Source organism: Aulonocara stuartgranti (assembly GCF_965226115.1).
Source record: "Aulonocara stuartgranti genome assembly, chromosome: 19".
Lineage (NCBI taxonomy): Eukaryota > Metazoa > Chordata > Actinopteri > Cichliformes > Cichlidae > Aulonocara > Aulonocara stuartgranti.
This window is the reverse complement of record NC_138955.1, coordinates 20,035,710-20,053,777: the sequence shown is the minus strand read 5'-3', so window position 1 is coordinate 20,053,777 and position 18,068 is coordinate 20,035,710. Positions and strand designations below refer to the sequence as shown.

At 42.9% G+C, this 18,068-nt stretch overlaps 1 protein-coding gene across 1 annotated transcript in view; it reads right to left on the bottom strand.

The window, feature by feature from the left end:
- LOC309694831 (connector enhancer of kinase suppressor of ras 3-like) overlaps window positions 1–18,068 on the bottom strand; it is a 42,180-nt gene that overhangs the window by 557 nt on the left and 23,555 nt on the right. Inside the window, exons 7-24 of the mRNA XM_082515074.1 lie at window positions 18,007–18,066; window positions 17,378–17,446; window positions 17,137–17,283; window positions 15,756–15,880; window positions 15,221–15,402; window positions 15,032–15,118; window positions 14,563–14,813; window positions 12,421–12,458; window positions 9,082–9,124; window positions 5,033–5,086; window positions 4,601–4,640; window positions 3,975–4,144; window positions 2,813–2,886; window positions 2,613–2,684; window positions 2,444–2,508; window positions 1,321–1,445; window positions 494–836; window positions 23–213 (exon numbers count right to left, since the gene is read on the bottom strand). Coding sequence (XP_082371200.1) covers window positions 23–213; window positions 494–836; window positions 1,321–1,445; window positions 2,444–2,508; window positions 2,613–2,684; window positions 2,813–2,886; window positions 3,975–4,144; window positions 4,601–4,640; window positions 5,033–5,086; window positions 9,082–9,124; window positions 12,421–12,458; window positions 14,563–14,813; window positions 15,032–15,118; window positions 15,221–15,402; window positions 15,756–15,880; window positions 17,137–17,283; window positions 17,378–17,446; window positions 18,007–18,066 — 2,136 coding nt within the window. The remainder of the gene's footprint in view (window positions 1–22; window positions 214–493; window positions 837–1,320; window positions 1,446–2,443; window positions 2,509–2,612; window positions 2,685–2,812; window positions 2,887–3,974; window positions 4,145–4,600; window positions 4,641–5,032; window positions 5,087–9,081; window positions 9,125–12,420; window positions 12,459–14,562; window positions 14,814–15,031; window positions 15,119–15,220; window positions 15,403–15,755; window positions 15,881–17,136; window positions 17,284–17,377; window positions 17,447–18,006; window positions 18,067–18,068) is intronic.

Here is an 18,068-nt window from a genome sequence, read left to right as displayed (position 1 = left end):
AAAAGGGAGGTGAGAAATGTACCTTTAATGTGCTGTTGAGTGTCCTGATAAGGTGCAGCTTGTCATTGACAGCCTGGTTTTTGCAGCGTCTTACGAAGGAGGTCCTAAATTCCTTTTTCGTGGATGGTTTACGTTCTCCTATCGGCGACAGACTGGCCTCCTTCAGGTGAATATACAGCTTCTCCATCTCATCGGAGCCGTTCTCATGATTGCCTGCAACAAGACAACACACTTCATCATCATCATCATCATCATCATCCTACATGCAGTGGTTGCATTGAGTAAATGCCTGCTAAATTAATTCAAATGGCATGCAGGTGAGTCAATTAGATTAGTCACAGATAGAAAGCTCAGAAAAGGAATAAGAATGTTAACAGTCGTATATTCTGTTGATCACTGATGCTAATCAAAGTTCTGAGAAACAGGAAACGTGCTCTGCTTCTTAGAGCTGGAAGTGGGCCACGAGAAAAAACTGCATATATTAAATATTCACCTTTATTTTGCGTCCTTAAAACTTCCCTCTGATCTTCCCCCTCAGCTGAAGGCGTTTCCTCATTAGATTCAGTGCCCGAGGAGTCCTGGGTGGCCAAGTTCTCCAGCCTTGTTTCCTCTGCCGTCTCCTTTTGTGGAGGCTGATGCGAGTGGACCTGGGCTGAGCACACCACTGCTGTTTCCCCAGCAGAAGGAGATGCCTGCGAGACGAGGTCCAACCAGGACTGTCTTTGCTTGGTGAGCGAAGAGGCGGAGCTCTGAGATGTGATCGTACTGACAGGTGAGGAGAGCGAACCGTTAGCTTCGCTGGGGACTGCAGAGGAGTAAGGGGGAGGAAGGGTACCCTGAAATACAAATACATTTAAGTTAAGAGTTTTTTCTATTAATTAATCCCATTTGGTTCCACTTGGTTTTATTTACTTGTAATAAAACATGTAGTGTCCCTTAAAGACACAGCTGCCTTTGCAAAAGTTGTGACCGTGTGTTTAATCTAAACAGAATGTAAATCTTTGCTGAACATTAACAATTAAACTGCAGTTATATGCTCATTTTGAATTTGGCTGCATTGACTGCATTCAGGCTGTTTATTACCGTGACCTCACTTAGTACAGAGTCATTCTAATGTTCTCAAAGTAGCATGGCATCTTCTTGCTGAAATAAGCAAGCATCCAGCAACATGCTTGATGGTAGCATGTTTCTCCAGAACCTGTACAGGTTTGCAGATGCCTTCACAGATGTGCATCAAATTCAAAATGAGCTTATATTAAATGAAAAGATAAATGTTGGCTCTTATGGATGGATGTGCGTCCAGCCAGAACCGTTACTGACCTGATGTGTGCTACCAGGCGGACCGGAGGCATTCGAGGAGTCCCGCAGGGTCTGTTCAGAGTACGGTGGAGGAGGTATCTCTGTGGTTTCAGCTTCTTCGTGATCACTAGCTTCACTATAACACTCTGAACATGAAACATGGAGACACACAAGAAACAAAAACTTCAAACATGTAACCAACAAATGTAACCCAGGAAAAATGCCTGTGGGGCCCCACAGTGGGTAGTTGTTGGTGAACTGTGGGGCTGTAAACCCACACTTACCCCAAGTGGGCGTGCCCACCTAGATCCTGCTGCAGTTGTGCCCTTTGGGGACCTTACATGGGTTTTCTGTGGGTAAGCCCACGTGGGGCTTACAGCAGTTTTGCTCTTTTTGGGCCCCCGAGAGGGAACTTTCTGGGCAACCAACAGTTGTCTTACAGGGACCCCGAACGGCAAAACTGCAGCAGGATCTAGGTGGGATTAGTTTGGGCTTGCCTTGCCCACACAGCTCCACATTTAGACACTGTGGGCCCACACGGGCATGTTTGCTGACACATTATTTATGATAAGGAAGCATCAAAAAAGAAAATATATTGTGGAGAAGAGACAACCATAGAACATGTTTTATTACACTGTCAGAAATATGAGGCTGAGAGAAAGTGGCTGGTTCAAAACCTCAGTACAACGGAAGTTAAACTGGGGTTACACTGCAAAAGAAGTCAATGAGTGAAAGCTATAACAGGCCATATTTGGTTTAATAAGACTTTAGTGTTTCATTTTTCTCCTCTGAGAGCAAGTGGATCCACAGTGTAGTACAGTTTATCTGATCTAAGGATCAAGTGGTTTGAGAGTGAGAGATATAGATCCCCTGAGGGTTGTGCCAGGATGAGCATCTGCTGTAAAAATCTGTGGGGCCCAGGTGTGCCATACATTTCATATTGGTCTGCCCATAGTAACCCCACACGGGGCTGAAGTGGGCATGTTTGCTTGGAAAGTACTGAAGAGCTATATGACAATTAAAAACAAACGATTCCGTTGCTGATTAAAAACTTAAATAGTAAATTTCTTAAACTAAAACCCAAACAAAGTGAGATGTTGGAAAGCTTCAGTGACAGAGGCGGGGAACTGAAACAGGTGCTCACCGGCCGAAGCGTTTACTTCTGTTTGCTCATACTGAATGGAGGCCAGCCCAAGCTTATTCACCCACCTGAAACAAAGAAATGATCCAACTTAATTGCAATTCTGATAAAATATTATAATGCACATAAAATGTATACATTTCCAAACACTGTTTTAGTTGACATGACTCACAAGTTCATGTCCTCGTAGCTCTCGGCAGCAAAATAAAACATCATAACTTGCGGGTGACAAGCTTTGAATGCACTGAATAGGGAAAGACAGACGAACAGCAGTTTAGTGTTTCGAGGGTTAAAAAAAAAAAAAAAAAGACAGTTTTACTGTTATAACTGTGATTTCATAGATCACACCCAGCACTGTTTGTGAGGACTCACTATTTCTTCTTGCACTCGATGGCTCTGTCGATCATGAAGTTTGTGAGGTCGATGTAGCCTTCAGCTTTTTCTGCCTGCAACGCACAGATTGAACAACAGTGAGTATTAGAACACAACTTTCAAACCACTTCCCCACACGGACGTGCGCGTCTGAATTGCAACAGGCAACTTCTTTAATTTCCTCGTACTGAGTGGTGGTGACGTACAGCAGGTCTGACTGAAGTTATCGTGCCAGTAAGTCAAACAGATGTAGATTAGACATATATGTAGCAGCGGGCTATTAGTGACACGGTCACATTCAGGAAGCGCAGTGTCACCAGCGCTCGCTGATTCCTGCAGTGACAGACTGGCAAGGAGACAGCTGTGGAGGAAACCAGTATGACTAACCTGCAGCCCTGACTGCCTAGCGCACATCTGTGACTCACCCAGTGTTAATTCTGTGGTCTGTTACTTAAGCTGTAATAAAATTTAGTCATGTTTCATCTTTTGCTATTGTTAGCGTGAGACAAAAAAGCATAAAAGCAAATAAAAACACATGAAGCCACATCAATCACCGGATTACATGTTCAGTCAAAAACTAAAGTACACATTGTGTATGTGCCACCATCCTGCTGCTGTAAAGAGTGATTACAGCACTTAATCTGCAGCTGATACAAGTTCTCAAGAACTACCCCGATTATTTTTAACTATTTTATGATGATTAAAAAAAAGATCATCAGACAGTTTTAAGATTCTTTTAAGGTGTTTTTTTGATGACTTGGGTGTAACACTGTTGTACTTTGTAACTTTTCCTGAAATTAGCAAAAATAAAGAAGATATGCAAGATACTCTTTAAAAAGGGCAACACAGATAGGATGACACACAAAATATTCCAAAGAGTGGTGGAAAACCAAAAGAAAGAGGTGCAACTTTAATAGCTTCCTTATTTTTTCCTCTCTCTTTTGATATAATTCTCATCATTACATTATATCTTATAATCTTGCAAGATAAATTGAAGAAGTTGAAAAGCATGCAACTGATATAGAGAAGCAGACTTATCTGTGTTAAATATTTTTGTTATCAGGGATTGTGCAATTGTACACTCGCTGTGTGCAATCTCTAAATAGCAACCAGCTAGTCTAAAACCCACATTAGTCTACTAGTCAGAGGGTGTTTTACTCACCAGCTGGTTGGTATACCAGTAGAGAGCAGTCTTCTTCAGCACAAACCAGTACTTCTTCCATTTCATACCCAGAAAGCCTTTGCTTTCTTTCTTCCTGTACAGCCAGCCCTGGTGGTCTGGCTGGCCGAGCTCTTTGACCGAGATCCGTCTTCTGCTCATCGTACCATTGCCTTAACCAGACAACAGCGCATTTAGTCACAGCATCAGAGGAAGCAGAACGTTACAGATTTAAACATCCAAACACAAACAACCAAAACGTTTCCATTTCAGTCTAAAGAGCTCCCGGAGTTTGGTCGATAACCAAATGGACCTCTAAAACTAAGAAGCGCGTGAAGCATCCTGGAAGAGTCAAATCAAAAGTGCTATTCTACCTTCATCCTACCCGTTACCGATATGAGTCAGTCAGCAAAAACAGTATATATACACAAATTAGTTAGCGTCTCAGAAGAACCCAAAGGCACGGCTACACAGAGCCAAGAAATAAAAGAAGTGAAGTGAAAGTAACTGAACTAGTCTAAAATCCCTCTGCGCACGCCAAGTGCACCGCTGCTTCGCATCCACCCACTACGCTTTCTAATTGCAGCTGTAGGCTGAGATAAGTGACAAGGTGATAAGGCAGGACTCACCTCCTCGGCTCTTCTTCTTGGATTTGTGTCGGAGGGAGACCTTTGAGAGGAGTGCAGAGGAGGGGTTGGGGGAGGTCAAAAAGAAAAAGGCAAGGGGGTGAGCAGCAGTTTCAGACCACACAACTGAGAAGAAGAGGCTGTCTGAAACATCCTGTTTTCACACTGAGTGTCATGTGCATTTTCTCTATCTTTCTACATGCTGTTTAACACCTCCATTAGCATCTGTGACTTGTTTCTTATTGGTCTCCTTTTATTTGTAACTCTCTTTGCTCCCCAGTGAGTCAAACAAAACATCCACCTGGTGGTGTCTAAACTCTGGGTGTATACTGCTTACATTCAAATTAGTTACTGATAAATAGGGAAGCAGAAGTTTCTAATCCTTTAAAGAGAGAGCGAGTAAATGTTAGAAAAAGACAAAAAAGAGCTACTTACAGGGTTGTAGTCATCGGCAGCCATTGAAGGAGTCACGGATATGGGGAAAGCAGCCTGTTGAAAGAAACACCTTATTCAAAATGTGTAGGTTGGAAAAAAACAAAACAGAAATGAGCAGAAAAGGAGAAAAAAAATTTCTTCAGTGTGACAAAAGGATGTGGCGTCACGGGTACAGCAAAGACAATGTTTCCCAATCAGCTTTTTTTTCTCTCTTTCTTATTGTTGTTTTGTTTTTCAGAGGATGGAAAAAACTGAATCGAACATGCTCAGAAACAGCAGAAGTTCTGTGGAAGCAGAAGCTCAGAGAAAGGTTAAAAACGTAAAAAGTTAATGCTCATGATCAGCACTGAGTCACAGCACAAGTGTCACAATGATCAGTGTCAGCAGATTTGTTTAATATGTGACACACACAGAAAGTTGTCTCACAGCAAAATGAAAAGGACTCTTCTGCAAAACGACATCGTGCAAAAATCTATTTTTTCCCAAACAAAGAATCAGAAAGATTTTTCTCACTTTGCAGTTCAAGCTCATAAATGGACAGTAACGTTGTGAAATCTAAGTTGCCTTTATTGACCAACTTCCTCTAGGTTAAGTTCCTTTTTTTTGAAATGCCAAAACTGTTAGAGAGAAAGAACATCAGAGACAAAACTAAGCACCGTGCTGCCCCACTGGGTGTGAAGTTAGAGAAAATGAGAATCTACACTGTGGGTTACACATTTCAGAGTACTCTGAAACGTGTAACCCACAGGCATTTTTAGACTCTGTGGCAAAACCAGGCGGCGAGTTGTTCACAGGGTCCTGAGCCCTGCTGCAGCTGTCCAAGTTTAGCCACTTACCGGTACCACAGCTCGCCAAAGTCCCCAGCTAGAACAATGAAGAGAGAAAGACTCATACCTGGTTCTTTAAAAGGTTCGTCCAAACAGCTAAGTATCCTCTGTGCCTCTGACAGTGATAATAAACCATCACTAGAAGCTCTCATCAATACTTCTGTACATTTGTGCCTTGCACAACACAAATGTATCATCACTTTGCTTTCCGGGTGTCAGAGCTGAGAGGCTGAGTGTAGGAGGTAGATGCCTATCACCATACAAACCACTGCCCAAACCTGACTGAGAGTGACTGCCTGCCTATGTTTAGTAACTAACTTCCTCTTGGAGTTTTCTCTTTTGCACATGTTAAGAACCATGTGTAATTTTAGTGGCAAGATCCAGACTGAACAAACCTATCTGCAGATTTACGCAACTATTCTTTGAGGTTAGATGCAGCAAGAGATGAAAAATGAAATATTCTCTCTGTATGTAAGATGCTCTTTTATATCACCATTAAAGGAGGAAGTTGACACTTCACCTGAAAATAAGATTTTTCTTCTGAAAGTAAGCTTTCGGGAGAAAAAGAATGACGCAATTTCTCGACCACTACCTGAAACAAATACCTACAATTTCAAAAGAGCGAAAAAAAATCTGCGTCTTACAATGAAATGACATTCACAAAGAATAGAGGGGAATGTGACGTGTTTACAACCAAATACTTTTCATACTATTAGGACTATTTTGCGAAGTTTAAGACAAATTTGATTAAATGTTAAATAACGATTTTCTGACTGTAACTACTGAGTGTAGTTCAGCAGTAGCCTGACTGCTTGTTGTCCAGTAGCTTAATGGCGAAACAAAGTCAAAGAAGCCTGCGGACAAATGAATTAGCCCGAGCTGCCAGTAAAACAAACACTGTACCTTCCACCATAACCTCAGAGAAAGTAGTCTGTCTCGAAACCTTTGCTCAAAGGTTGACCAAACTTTGCCGAACATGTCAGGAACATACGCAGAAAGCCAAAGAGCACGTTCAAAGAGACGCCGGCTGGTTTCAGGTGAGTTCAGGTCCTGTCTGGGCGTTACCCTCCAAAGAAGGCACCACCCAAACTGAAACTGACAAAGTGACAAATATTTTTGACTCCCCCCAATAATTCAGATATAACTACAGGGCTAATTTTTCGCATTTCATGTTCCCCCCACTTCCCCACGCATCTTTCATTCATTCATTAAATTCAGTAAAATCCATTCGTTTTCGCAGTTACCCCACCTGACCGCAGGGTGTCGCTAAATCCCAACTGTGTAACAGCCTTGGAACCTCAGTGAGAGCGTCATAAAAGCATCATTTTTACCCAACACACACATTTGTCTTTACAGCTGTTGTTGTACTTGACGCGTAAAATGTAGACGGGACTGTTCCACAGACTTGCCTGTGTAATTCAAAACACATCATTGTATCATTGTTTCAAACAGCTGTGACATTCACAGTAACTCACGCTGAGTATGAAAAGCAGCATTTCACATGTGGTGAATGCAGAGGAAGTCCTCACTGATGCTTACAAAGCACTTTTTAAAAAAATTTTTTATTACTTTAAGAGAAGTTGATAAAAATCACCAACAACCGCCTGCAAGAAGAATGAGAAATATAAGCGGTTCAGTTTACACCCATCCACTCGTTGCTTAGGGAAGCTGTTCCATGGCTATCAACACCCTTCGCTGCCTCAGTGGGGAGCGAGTTTTTAGCCACAGCATCACTGCCTGAGCTGTATCTGTGCAGAGGCTTGGATGTTCTGGGCCACGTTTGGCGGTAAACCAGCAGACACATTCCTGAGTCCTGCGTTATTATAGTCTCCATTTTTACTAAGCCTAAATAGACAGGGGCCTCGTATTTCTTTCCACTTGCCATTGTACAGTAGAAAGTGGTGTGAAGTGACGAGGAGGCCTTCTTTATCTCGCTCACATTCGCGCAGGCTTGTGGCTTCCTCTTTGCTTCGCTGTCACCCTATCTTTCTCATCTGTATCAAGTGACTTCCTCGATTTGCCCTTAACCTCGCAGAAGCCTTTAATATTTAAATTAAACGTGCTGAACTAAACTTAATAGCTCATGATAATTCACGCCCGTCTCATTTCTGTGCATTCTACTGGAGCTATGTATTGGTGGAAGTGAGATAATCTGGCCTGCGACTCATGTCAAAGGATTCAAGGGAGTGCTGATTGGTCACACCAACTCAATCTCCCATCATGATCCGTGCTGAGAATTGTCATGGCACTTACTTACCCCCACCCAGAAACTGTGTGTGAGACAGAAAGGGGGGGGGGGGGGGGGGGGTCAAACAGAGTGGCTATTATTTACCAGGGGACTCTCACACAGTGTAAAGGGGGAAGGGTGCAGTGGTTGGAGATGATATCAGATTCTCGCTCGCTCAGTTTGATGGCGCTGCATGCCCCTCGCCGGCTGTTGTTGACTGTGCAGTTGCCGCTGATCATGTCCTGAATTTTGATTTTGGTGCACAAAGCTCTGAATTCAAGACTGAAAGAACTTAAATCAGAAGTTGGTCTGCAACATATAAACCTATATAGACACAAATAGTCTAAAAGGAAGCGGTTGATGGCCTCCCATATACCACGCCTGCATCGGCGTGGACTCCCTGTGTCCAGCCATCTTACCCCTGTGGAGGATTGACAGTAACCCGTGGTACTGGGGTGTGTGGTTTCACTGTGTGCGTCCTCAGTTAACCCCTGCAGTCATCTCATTTCCACAAATGCTAAAGCTAGAAGGTGCACGATCAATTTTCTACTAACAGCACATTCAACAGAGAACGAAGAGATGCAGTCTTCTGCAAAGTGATACTGCTAACACATAAAGATGATCTGTACCACGTTAGTTTAGAGATTTAGCACAAATTTTAATTTAGGATTTTGTAGTTTAATAAAAAAAATTAACCTGTCAAGGACACGATTTATCCCCAACATAAATGTCTTCACCAAGTTTTATGTAAAATACACTTTTTGAATTTTATTTCATATCCCAAATGTCAAATTTAAGATGCAGGAAAAATCGAGACACTTAGAAAGATTCATCCATATTAATAAAAAACAAAGAGCTTTGCAGTGCAGACTAAGCTTTGTGTGCAGTGTAACAGGTCAATCATTGAAGCTCCAGGCCATTCCTCACAAACACACATCATTCAGGTGCATGCACTTCATTTTTTCAGTGAGAGGAGCTGATTGTTATTTACTTACTGCTTGAGAAAAGGACCACGATCGTAAATGTGGATGATTATACCTGTAAGAACAAGCGAGAGACACGAAAGCCAACACATTAATAACTGAAAACACACCACATGCACTGATGTCGAGCAGTGCTTTCCAGCAGACTTATATCATACACCAAAGAGATTCATCTCACATTACCGCAGTGTATTTTGAACATTTCCAACACATACTTATTGCTTCCCAGCTAACTGCTCATTATCTTTATCTGTGTTCCAATCTGACTCTGATTTGGCAAAGCAAAAGCAGACACTTACGGGTTGGGATTTATTTGTGAGTGCTTCTGATAATACATTTGGAGACCAGTCACAGGAGCATGCTGGAGAAGAAGGTCGCTCCCAATGTTCTGACTGTTCTCAATACTGAATTGCCCTCTGCTGGGCCTAAGCCAGTGTGTTTTGTAGGCTGTGAAATGGATTAAGGCTTGCTGTCCTTCCCCTTTAATTGCATTTTTGTTTTCCTCCCTCTCAGATTATTAAAAAAGATGATGATAAAGATTGTTTGAAAAAATGGTTTTAATAGATGACAAAGAGAAATCTGATGCACCGTTACATTCCTCGCCTCACCGTGAGAAACCCCCCCCCCCCTCTTGTTTTTACAGATTGACCAGCCTAAAATTAATATGACACACGATTAAATCCGCTGTCAATCAAATTCCTTTCCCTGCATCAGTGGCACATGTTCATAACCGCCACCAGCGATGAGTCAACTACGTATCTATGAGATTTACAATAGCATCTGTCTATATATCCTAATTGTGAGTAATGTTTTTGATCAAGCGTGCAATAGACCGGATGCAGTGCGCTTGTGTGCGGCTCTTAGAATAGAAGCACCGGGCTGGGGGTGGGGTGCAAGGCGTTTAGTCATCTATTGGGGTGTTAATGTGGGGAGTCACACTTCCCCAGGCCCTGCGTCCAAGACAAGAAGAGATCTATGGGCAACGCATGAGGAGAGGGAACAGCAGTCCTCATATGTCATCATATTTGGTAGTGGGATGGAGTTATTTATAGTTGGAAGCGGATTTAGCATTCGTCATAACAGTGACATTTCTAAAGATCTCTGGGGGATCTTGGGGGTGGATGGACACATTGCTGTGTGGGACATGTTGGATGCTGAGGTGCTGAGACAGAACTATGTTAAAAAAAATAGGCCACAAATACTCTTTCAGTTTCATTATAAGCTCTAAATTAATTAAGGAACTTCAATAATGGAAAAAGTCACGTTGTATCGATAGAAATGACTAATGCTCTGCAGAGGACGTTTATCAATCTCTGTAATTAACATTCTGTTTTACCAACTACCCATCAGCCACAGCAGTAACCTTCACTTTGGAGGTAGTTCTCTACCGGGGAGCCAGTTTGCATAATCGTTCTCCAGGTTGTACTTAGACACTTTCAGTCTGGCTTTACGTTGCCTCCTGTGCAGAAGTGGCATTTCTCTGATACCTCACCCTCCCTGCAGGGTTCTCGTGACTACAGTTCCCGACTTGGTTAAGTCTGTGAGGCTTGTTCTGCACTCTGTGGCTCTTGATAATACTTTACACTCCAGTTGTCCACACTTGCAAAATCTGTGATAACTTTGTATATCCATCTCCTGCTTTGTGAGCATCTAAACTAAACGGATTTCGCTGGTTTTGCCACGATGCTTTCTCATGACACAGATCAAATCCTTACTGAAGTTTTTATACTGTGTGTAAATTAGAAAATAATTATAATCATTGCTCAGCAGTGGATGGTTTGTTTGTGATGCTCAATAAAAAAGTCAGTTTTACAGGATGCTAAGATGCTACCTATGCTTTCTAAAGTAAACTAGTATGTGTAGAAATCAGAAGTTGGTCTGCAACATATAAACCTATATAGACACAAATAGTCTAAAAGGAAGTGGTTGATGGCATCCCATGTACCACGCCTGCAAATAGTATGTGTAGAAATGCTGTGCTGAAAACCCCTTACTCTGTTAGACGAAAACTTTAGATTTCATTGGAAGACTAATAATTTGGCCTTTATTTGTAAATGACAATAATTTCTGGGGTATATTCATATATAGACATAGTATGAAGAGGTCCCTTTTTCAGTAACCATCTCTCCTCCAAATAATTCATTTGGCTAGTTGAAAATCTGGAGCATTAGCTGTTGTGTGCTTGCTTTTTGTCTTAAAATAGCCAGATGATTCATGGTTTGAGAAACTAAGGCTATTCTATGGGGTGCAACAGTTTGTGCAACACACAAAAGTGCACGCAAAACAGAAGTGAGAGTGCCCAGTGAACAACTGAGCGACAGAAATAGTGTGTCAAAGTTTCAGATTTGGGAAACTGTCTGCTCACAGGCCAACAGTGAAGAAACAACTTCCAGGAAGATTTGCAAAGAAAAGAATTTTCAGAGACGGACAAAAAAAGGAAAATATTAAGATGGGCAAAAGACCCCAAAAGTGAGGGTTTGGGGGTATTTGGAGAGTAGTTTAGTAGTGACAATGTAGGAAATTTGTTCACTGCCCTACGACATGTTATAAATATTTAGAGAGCAGTCAGCTGGTATACTGCCTGCACACAACACAGCCTCTGGATCTGAGTCTTGCTGTTGTGGTGGGAAAAATGTTGGACGTAAGAAGTGCCCATCAAACCATTCCACATTGTGGGCTGCACTTCATAAAGCACGGGCTAACATTTATCCAAGACTGCTTTAAGAAAGTGACAGTAACAATGTAAGAAGTAAGGTCTGTAAAACTGTGATGGCTGTGATTGGAAGAGTCTCTGCAGACGTTTATTTCTAAATCGCTTTTTCAATTCAGAGCTGAAGAGTAGCTGAAGCCTGCCACGGCTGACACTGGGGGAGAGAAGGGGACACGCTGGACAGGTGTGACTGCTACATGATTGTTAGGTGGCTCAGGGGAGCAGGTCATCTACTAATCAGAAGGTTGGTAAAAAAGTATCCTCAGCAGGTCACGCAGCTCCAAGTTGCTCTCAGATGTATCATCAATGTGAAAGGTGAAGATAAAAGCACTTCTGTGATAATGTGTGAATGACATATGGTGTATGAAATGCAAAGCCAGTCCTATTACAGCTGTAGCAGCACATACACTGCATCATCGTACAGGACAACATGTCCACCACAAGGGAGCCACACAAAATGATCATTTCCACTAAAACGGAAGTATTTTACTCTCACTTTGCAACTAATTTATTTAAGATGTCACAGACCTTTGACCAGCAGACTCTGTGTGTGTGTGTGTGTGTGTGTGTGTGTGTGTGTGTGTGTGTGTGTGTGTGTGTGTGTGTGTGTGTGTGTAGGAGAAAGAGGGAAGGGAACTCACCGGTTGAGGAAGTCACTGCTAGAGTGCCAGCTGGATCCCTGTGATAAATAAAGATTAAGTTAACGCATGTGTTCTCAAAGCCTCAGTCTGAATGTTGAGACGCTCTATGTTGATTAATATTCCTTTAATGATTTTCTTTAAAGTGACTGAAGATCTGTGTGCTGCGTTCTTGCAGGGCACTAAATTATGCATGGATTAAGGAAATCTACAATATTTGCTTGGTAAGCTTTGCAGTAAAATAAATGATTCTGGCAAGAATAGGAAAAACAAACGGAGAACAAAAACAAGTAATTGTGATTTTAGAGTTAATAAAAAGAATGCAATTATATAACAAAGGCAGAATTTTTATTTTTGTTTTGTGACATGCACAAACTAGAAATACTTCAGCACATCGTTCCCTTGTAACCATTTGTGATGTGTAGGCATAAAATGTTAGTGGTTAGCAAACGTATGCAGTGGGATAAACAGAGCGCAGGTAGTACTTAGGCAGACCACAGCGTCTCAGAAAGTGCAAATTAGTGAGGACCGCAGGCGACTACAGCTCAGCAAGCTTGGGCAGAGCAAGATTTTAGGAGGAAGAAGTGAAAGAGAGATAAGAAGACAGGCTCCTCTCAATCAGTAAATGCATGCATGGTGAAAACATGGGCAAAGAGAGAGGTCAGAGAGGCGGGAGTTCTTCGTGGCTGTCAGAGCTTCACCTTCACGACGAAAGCTGATGATCAGTCCCAGGAAAACGCTTTAAAATCAATGAAAGTGGCAAAAGCCATCAAGTAAGGTAATCCTAACCTGCCGTTCTAATGTTTAAAAGGCAACATATGTGCCAGAAAAGAGATGCCCCAGTGGAAAAACCTGCTTTGACCATATGGCTCCCCAGCTGGAATCAAAAGTTCAAAGAGGGAAGTGGTTACATAACCATCGCCATCTGACACCAACAAAAGGTAACTTCACGTTAGCTATCCTGTTGCACTGAGGCCAGGTTCACCTCAAAGGTCAAAGCAGGTTAGAAAGACAGCTGGCTCTACAGTTTGGTCCTGGCGTGGAAATTAATATATATATATATATTTTTTTTTACAACCAAACATGCCATTTAAAGTGTATAAACTGAGGCTGAACGGAGCTCAGCAGGGTTGCAGGAGAAGATGCATATTACAGTGAGACGTTTAGCAGCCACTCCACACGCACCAGTAAAATAAAGACAATACAAAAATTGACTGAAATAAACTGCAGTTTTTAATAAATCGCTATTCAAATCTTACAAAAGGCAGATAAAGCAACAACAGACACTCATTCCCTGTGGCTTCTTAAATAATGCCGTCATTCTGCCACTGTTCAAAAACACTGGCATAAAAGACCAGTTTACTGTCAACCAGCTGTATATAGAGGCCCTTTAGATGGGTGCTTGAGCTGAAACACAGGTTATAAAGGTTTACTGAGTTGAGTGCATAGCCTTAAATCATGCACAAATGTTTGCTAGTGACAAGATAAACACCTTTAACAACCAATGCAGCATTTTTCCACTAAAGTGACAGTAAAAATCGTATGCATAGCTTTACAAGAGGCAACCATTGGCAGAAGTTAATGTAAGCAATCACAAAAATGAATTTGTTTAAAAAAAGAAAAAAAGCAACATGACAAGAAAAACAGCCTCGCTAACAGACATGTGCTGCTTGTCTAACTTATTCTTTTTTAATAACTTATTTATGCAAATGAAAAGCAAATAAACAGAGAACCGAACTGGTCGAGAGCTTCAGTGTATTAAATAAGCGACGTGAAGAACATCTTAGCCGAAACATTACATGATATGTACAGAGATGTCCATGTACAGCAAACGAGGCCCAAAAAAGCCTAAATCTGAACACAACTGTGTCCTCTTGATGCTGAGGCTTGTGTCAGAGATGAGGGTTGTGTTAAAGGAGCGATGACTTAATGTAGTGAGTACTACAAAAGCAGGTTTGGTTGAGGAGTAGCAGTTGTAGTTGGTAGTAGTAGTAACACCAGGGAGGTATGGGAGAGAGGAGTGTGAGAAAGCCCGAGGACGTTAAATGTCAAAGGCACTGAGGAAGACAAGACAGGAACAGGAAGCCCCGGACAGGAAGCGCATCATCAGTGAGTCAATAGCTTAAGCCGCGTGATCCAACTGACCAGTAGTGAGCGCTCTGCCGTCGTGCGCTTGGAGACGGGAGCTACCGGAGCCTTTTTCGTGTCTTCCTGGTAGGGGATGGTTGCACTGTTGTGGAGGTCTGAGTTGGAGTAGTAGCGGCTGCCCCGGATGTGGTCCACTCGGATGAGATGCCGTTCCCCTGCAGGCCTGTAGGGTGGAGACACCGAGGGGACCTCCTCAGCAATGGTGGGGATCCTCTCGTTACTCAGGTATCTGTACAGGAGATCCTCACCTAAAGCAAAGACACAATGACAGGTTATTCTAAAGTCTCTAAAAATGCTTTGCAAATCTTTTTTAAATATTTAACTTGTTTTCTTATTGAAATTAACTAAGCAGCAACTTAATGGGCTGAAAAAATAATGATGTGCGATAAAGTGTAGTTCCACTAGTGGCCACTTGAGGCTGCATCCAATTGTGAGTCAATAAATTTAAATGATAAGTTGCACACACCTTTCCTTCCCTGCGCCCAGGGCTTTGCGTAAGGATCAACCACTGACAGACAGGTGTCTGCAGGCATGGACAGCGGCCGGGGCTTACCTGTAGACAAAAGTTTCAGGCTTGTTAATTGTTCTGAAAACACATTTTCTGAGTTTCTGTCAGAGGAATATTTCTAAACCACTGCGATGAGAAAGTACTGACCACGCGAGGGTTTATGCTCCCTCATTCTGGGCTGGACCACCTTTGCTTCGATGGGACAGCCGGCGCTTTGCTTGTCAAAATCGGTGCAGTGTCCTCTGCTCTCCTTGTCCAGGAAGGAGTTAGGTGACTCAGAGCCCTTTGGTCTTTTACTGATGCTGGAGAAGGCGTCTGTTCTCGCCTCTCTGGACGGAGGAACAAATGTTCATTAACTTATCTCCACAGCATGAGGAGGTGGAGGATAAAACAGTCGTAGTGTACGGACGGGTGGGAGCTGAGTGGGCTGAAGACCAGCAGAAGAGAAAGTGCAGCAGGAGGGGGTGCGAGGTAAAGTGATCACGAGCCGGGACCACACTCATTATTCATCAGCTTTAAAGCTCTGAGTTAGGCTGTAGCAAAGGTTGACTGGGGGTGTCTGAATCCCTCACAGCGGGGGGAGCAGGTGGCCTCCAGCCTTCTTGTTTTAGTACTTTACTACTTTTAGAGCTGAAGTTTCCAGTAAATTAATAATCGGTGCACATGAAACAGGATGGCTTACCGCGGCGTGTACGGCATTAGAGGAGGAGGCGGGATGTACAAGTCCAGGATAGCCGGCTTCTCCTTTTTGGTTGATCCATTAGCTGAACTGGAAGGAGACTGGGTTCTAACGAGGGACGAATTATTCTGAAAGAATACAACACAAGCGTGAGTGCCTGATCTAATCTGGAGAATAAAGTCTTCTCATTCCACCTTATCTGACTGCATGTACAGATCAGTTTGTGTTTCTGCTTATTACTGTTTCGGCTAATAGTTTTTTTTCCTCAGCCTTAAATTAAGACTTAATCTGACTTGCTGGCTAACGGGAGGAGTTTCCCAGATGTGGTGAGACATTTAAGTTCCTGTATGTCGGGCCTTCTTGTTTGAGGCATGGAAAGATTCTGAGTGTAGTCCAAAATAGCCTGACACTTACCACAGTTATGTTTCCCCAACATCGTCCTTGAGTGTTACTCTGCTATTCTCATCAGGGAAAAATTACACATCTGCTGATACAGCATTGTAAATGTGATATATGGCAAACTAAACATCCGACTGGGGATCTCGTGAAACACTGCTCTCTGCGCTTCTCCAAATAGCTCAAATAGTACAAATTATATACTATTACAAAACCAGTGTCATTCATTCTCGAGTCACACCGTATGATTTGTCTCTGTTTGCCTCTTCGGAGCCTTGCTATCGCAAATAAACTGAGACGCCTGGCTCTGATGGGCCTGGCTCTGATGGGCCTGGCTCCGATGGGCCTGGCTCCGTGTTAAAAGAAGATGCTGGTGGATGTGTAGACATTGGTCACCTTTGTGCACAGAGCCTCTTTCGTTGATTTGAGGAACCCACTCCTAACTGATATAATCTCATCCTGTCTTCTCCGGCTATAAAAGAGGCTGCGCACACGATGACGCGGTGCCAGAGCTTCAGTCTTGGTATCTACGTTTATGACAGGCTTGCAGCCTCCCCCTCTGTCAGTGGGGACTCACCTAATTTAGCGTAATGTGTTCATTTGATTATGAATCAGCTCACACATTCCCTCACAGGCTCGATATTTATCCCATTTCCCTTTAAGCTTTCTTTAACACAAACAAATGATTGTGTGTCTGTTGTTTGCTTTAAACCATGACGTTGGGCCGTCTAATAAACTAACCATTCTGAAACACTAAAGCTCGGAAGCTTTATCTCATAGACTGAATAACATCTTGGGACTTTGTTTGCCTCTTTTGTTGTGCAAGAAAAGCTGAATGCTATATTCACTTGAGCCAGCAGCACTCTTTCAGGGTGGCCCTGTCTGGACTTGCTGCTTTGGAACCAACTCCCTAAAAAGCTGGTAATTGTTTGACAATGATTAGACGAGACAATGATGAAAGGAAGCGTGCATGCATGTGTGCATGTACCTGAGGTACTGGGGGCTTCCAGCGCATGTTCTTCAGTGGGGCAGGGGTGAAACCTGTTGTGCCCGTGGGCCTCTTCTTCAGGAGTAGAACCACACCTTTAGGGTCCTCCCTCAGTTTAAAAACCAGGTTTTTTAGCTGCCAGCCCACCTGGTTAACAGGAAGCGAACGCACATGATGCTCATGCTTTTGATTAAAGATTTACAGTATGTATTTAACTTCCCACACAATCTGGGATTCTTACCACAGTCTGATGGTTGACCTGGATCACCTCGTCCCCAGCGTGGATCTTCCTCGTCAGGTCTGCGGGCGACTAAACATAATACATAAACAGCCAAGGTCAAAACCAGATAGACCGCTTTTATTGAACTATTCTCAAAATGCTGTGGAAACTGGGCGGCGCTCTGGTACCACTCGTGGCTGATTTCTGCACCAGATGGACACTCAAAGATCAGAATCGTGAGAAAAAGCCTCTCAGTGTGTGTGACTATCAGCAGAATTGTTTTTCATGTCACGAAGATGCCAAACGAGATAAACTGGTCATTATAAACGATGATTCAGGTTGTGATTCAGGAGTGGGGACTGGAGGCGTGAGGATCCAACGGTGGCTGTGATGCACGTGTGTTAGTCACTGACTGAGTGTGTAAGTGTGGTGAAAAGGTAAAACTTGTTTGTGTGGAGTGCAGAAAGAAACTATCCCCTTTGCACATGAGCAGCTCTGAACTCCCTCACATGATGTTACTCAGGGTGCCCTCAGAGAGGAGGATGAAGAGGAGGAGGATGAAACTTACAAAAGCTTGTTTAAGAGTACTGGCAGCGAATGAATGAATTTCAGCACTGAAACTGGATAAAATTGGCTCCTGTCCTACTTACATGTTCTGTGGTTCCAGTGATGACATGCAACCCATCATAAGTAGACTTGATGTACATTCCCT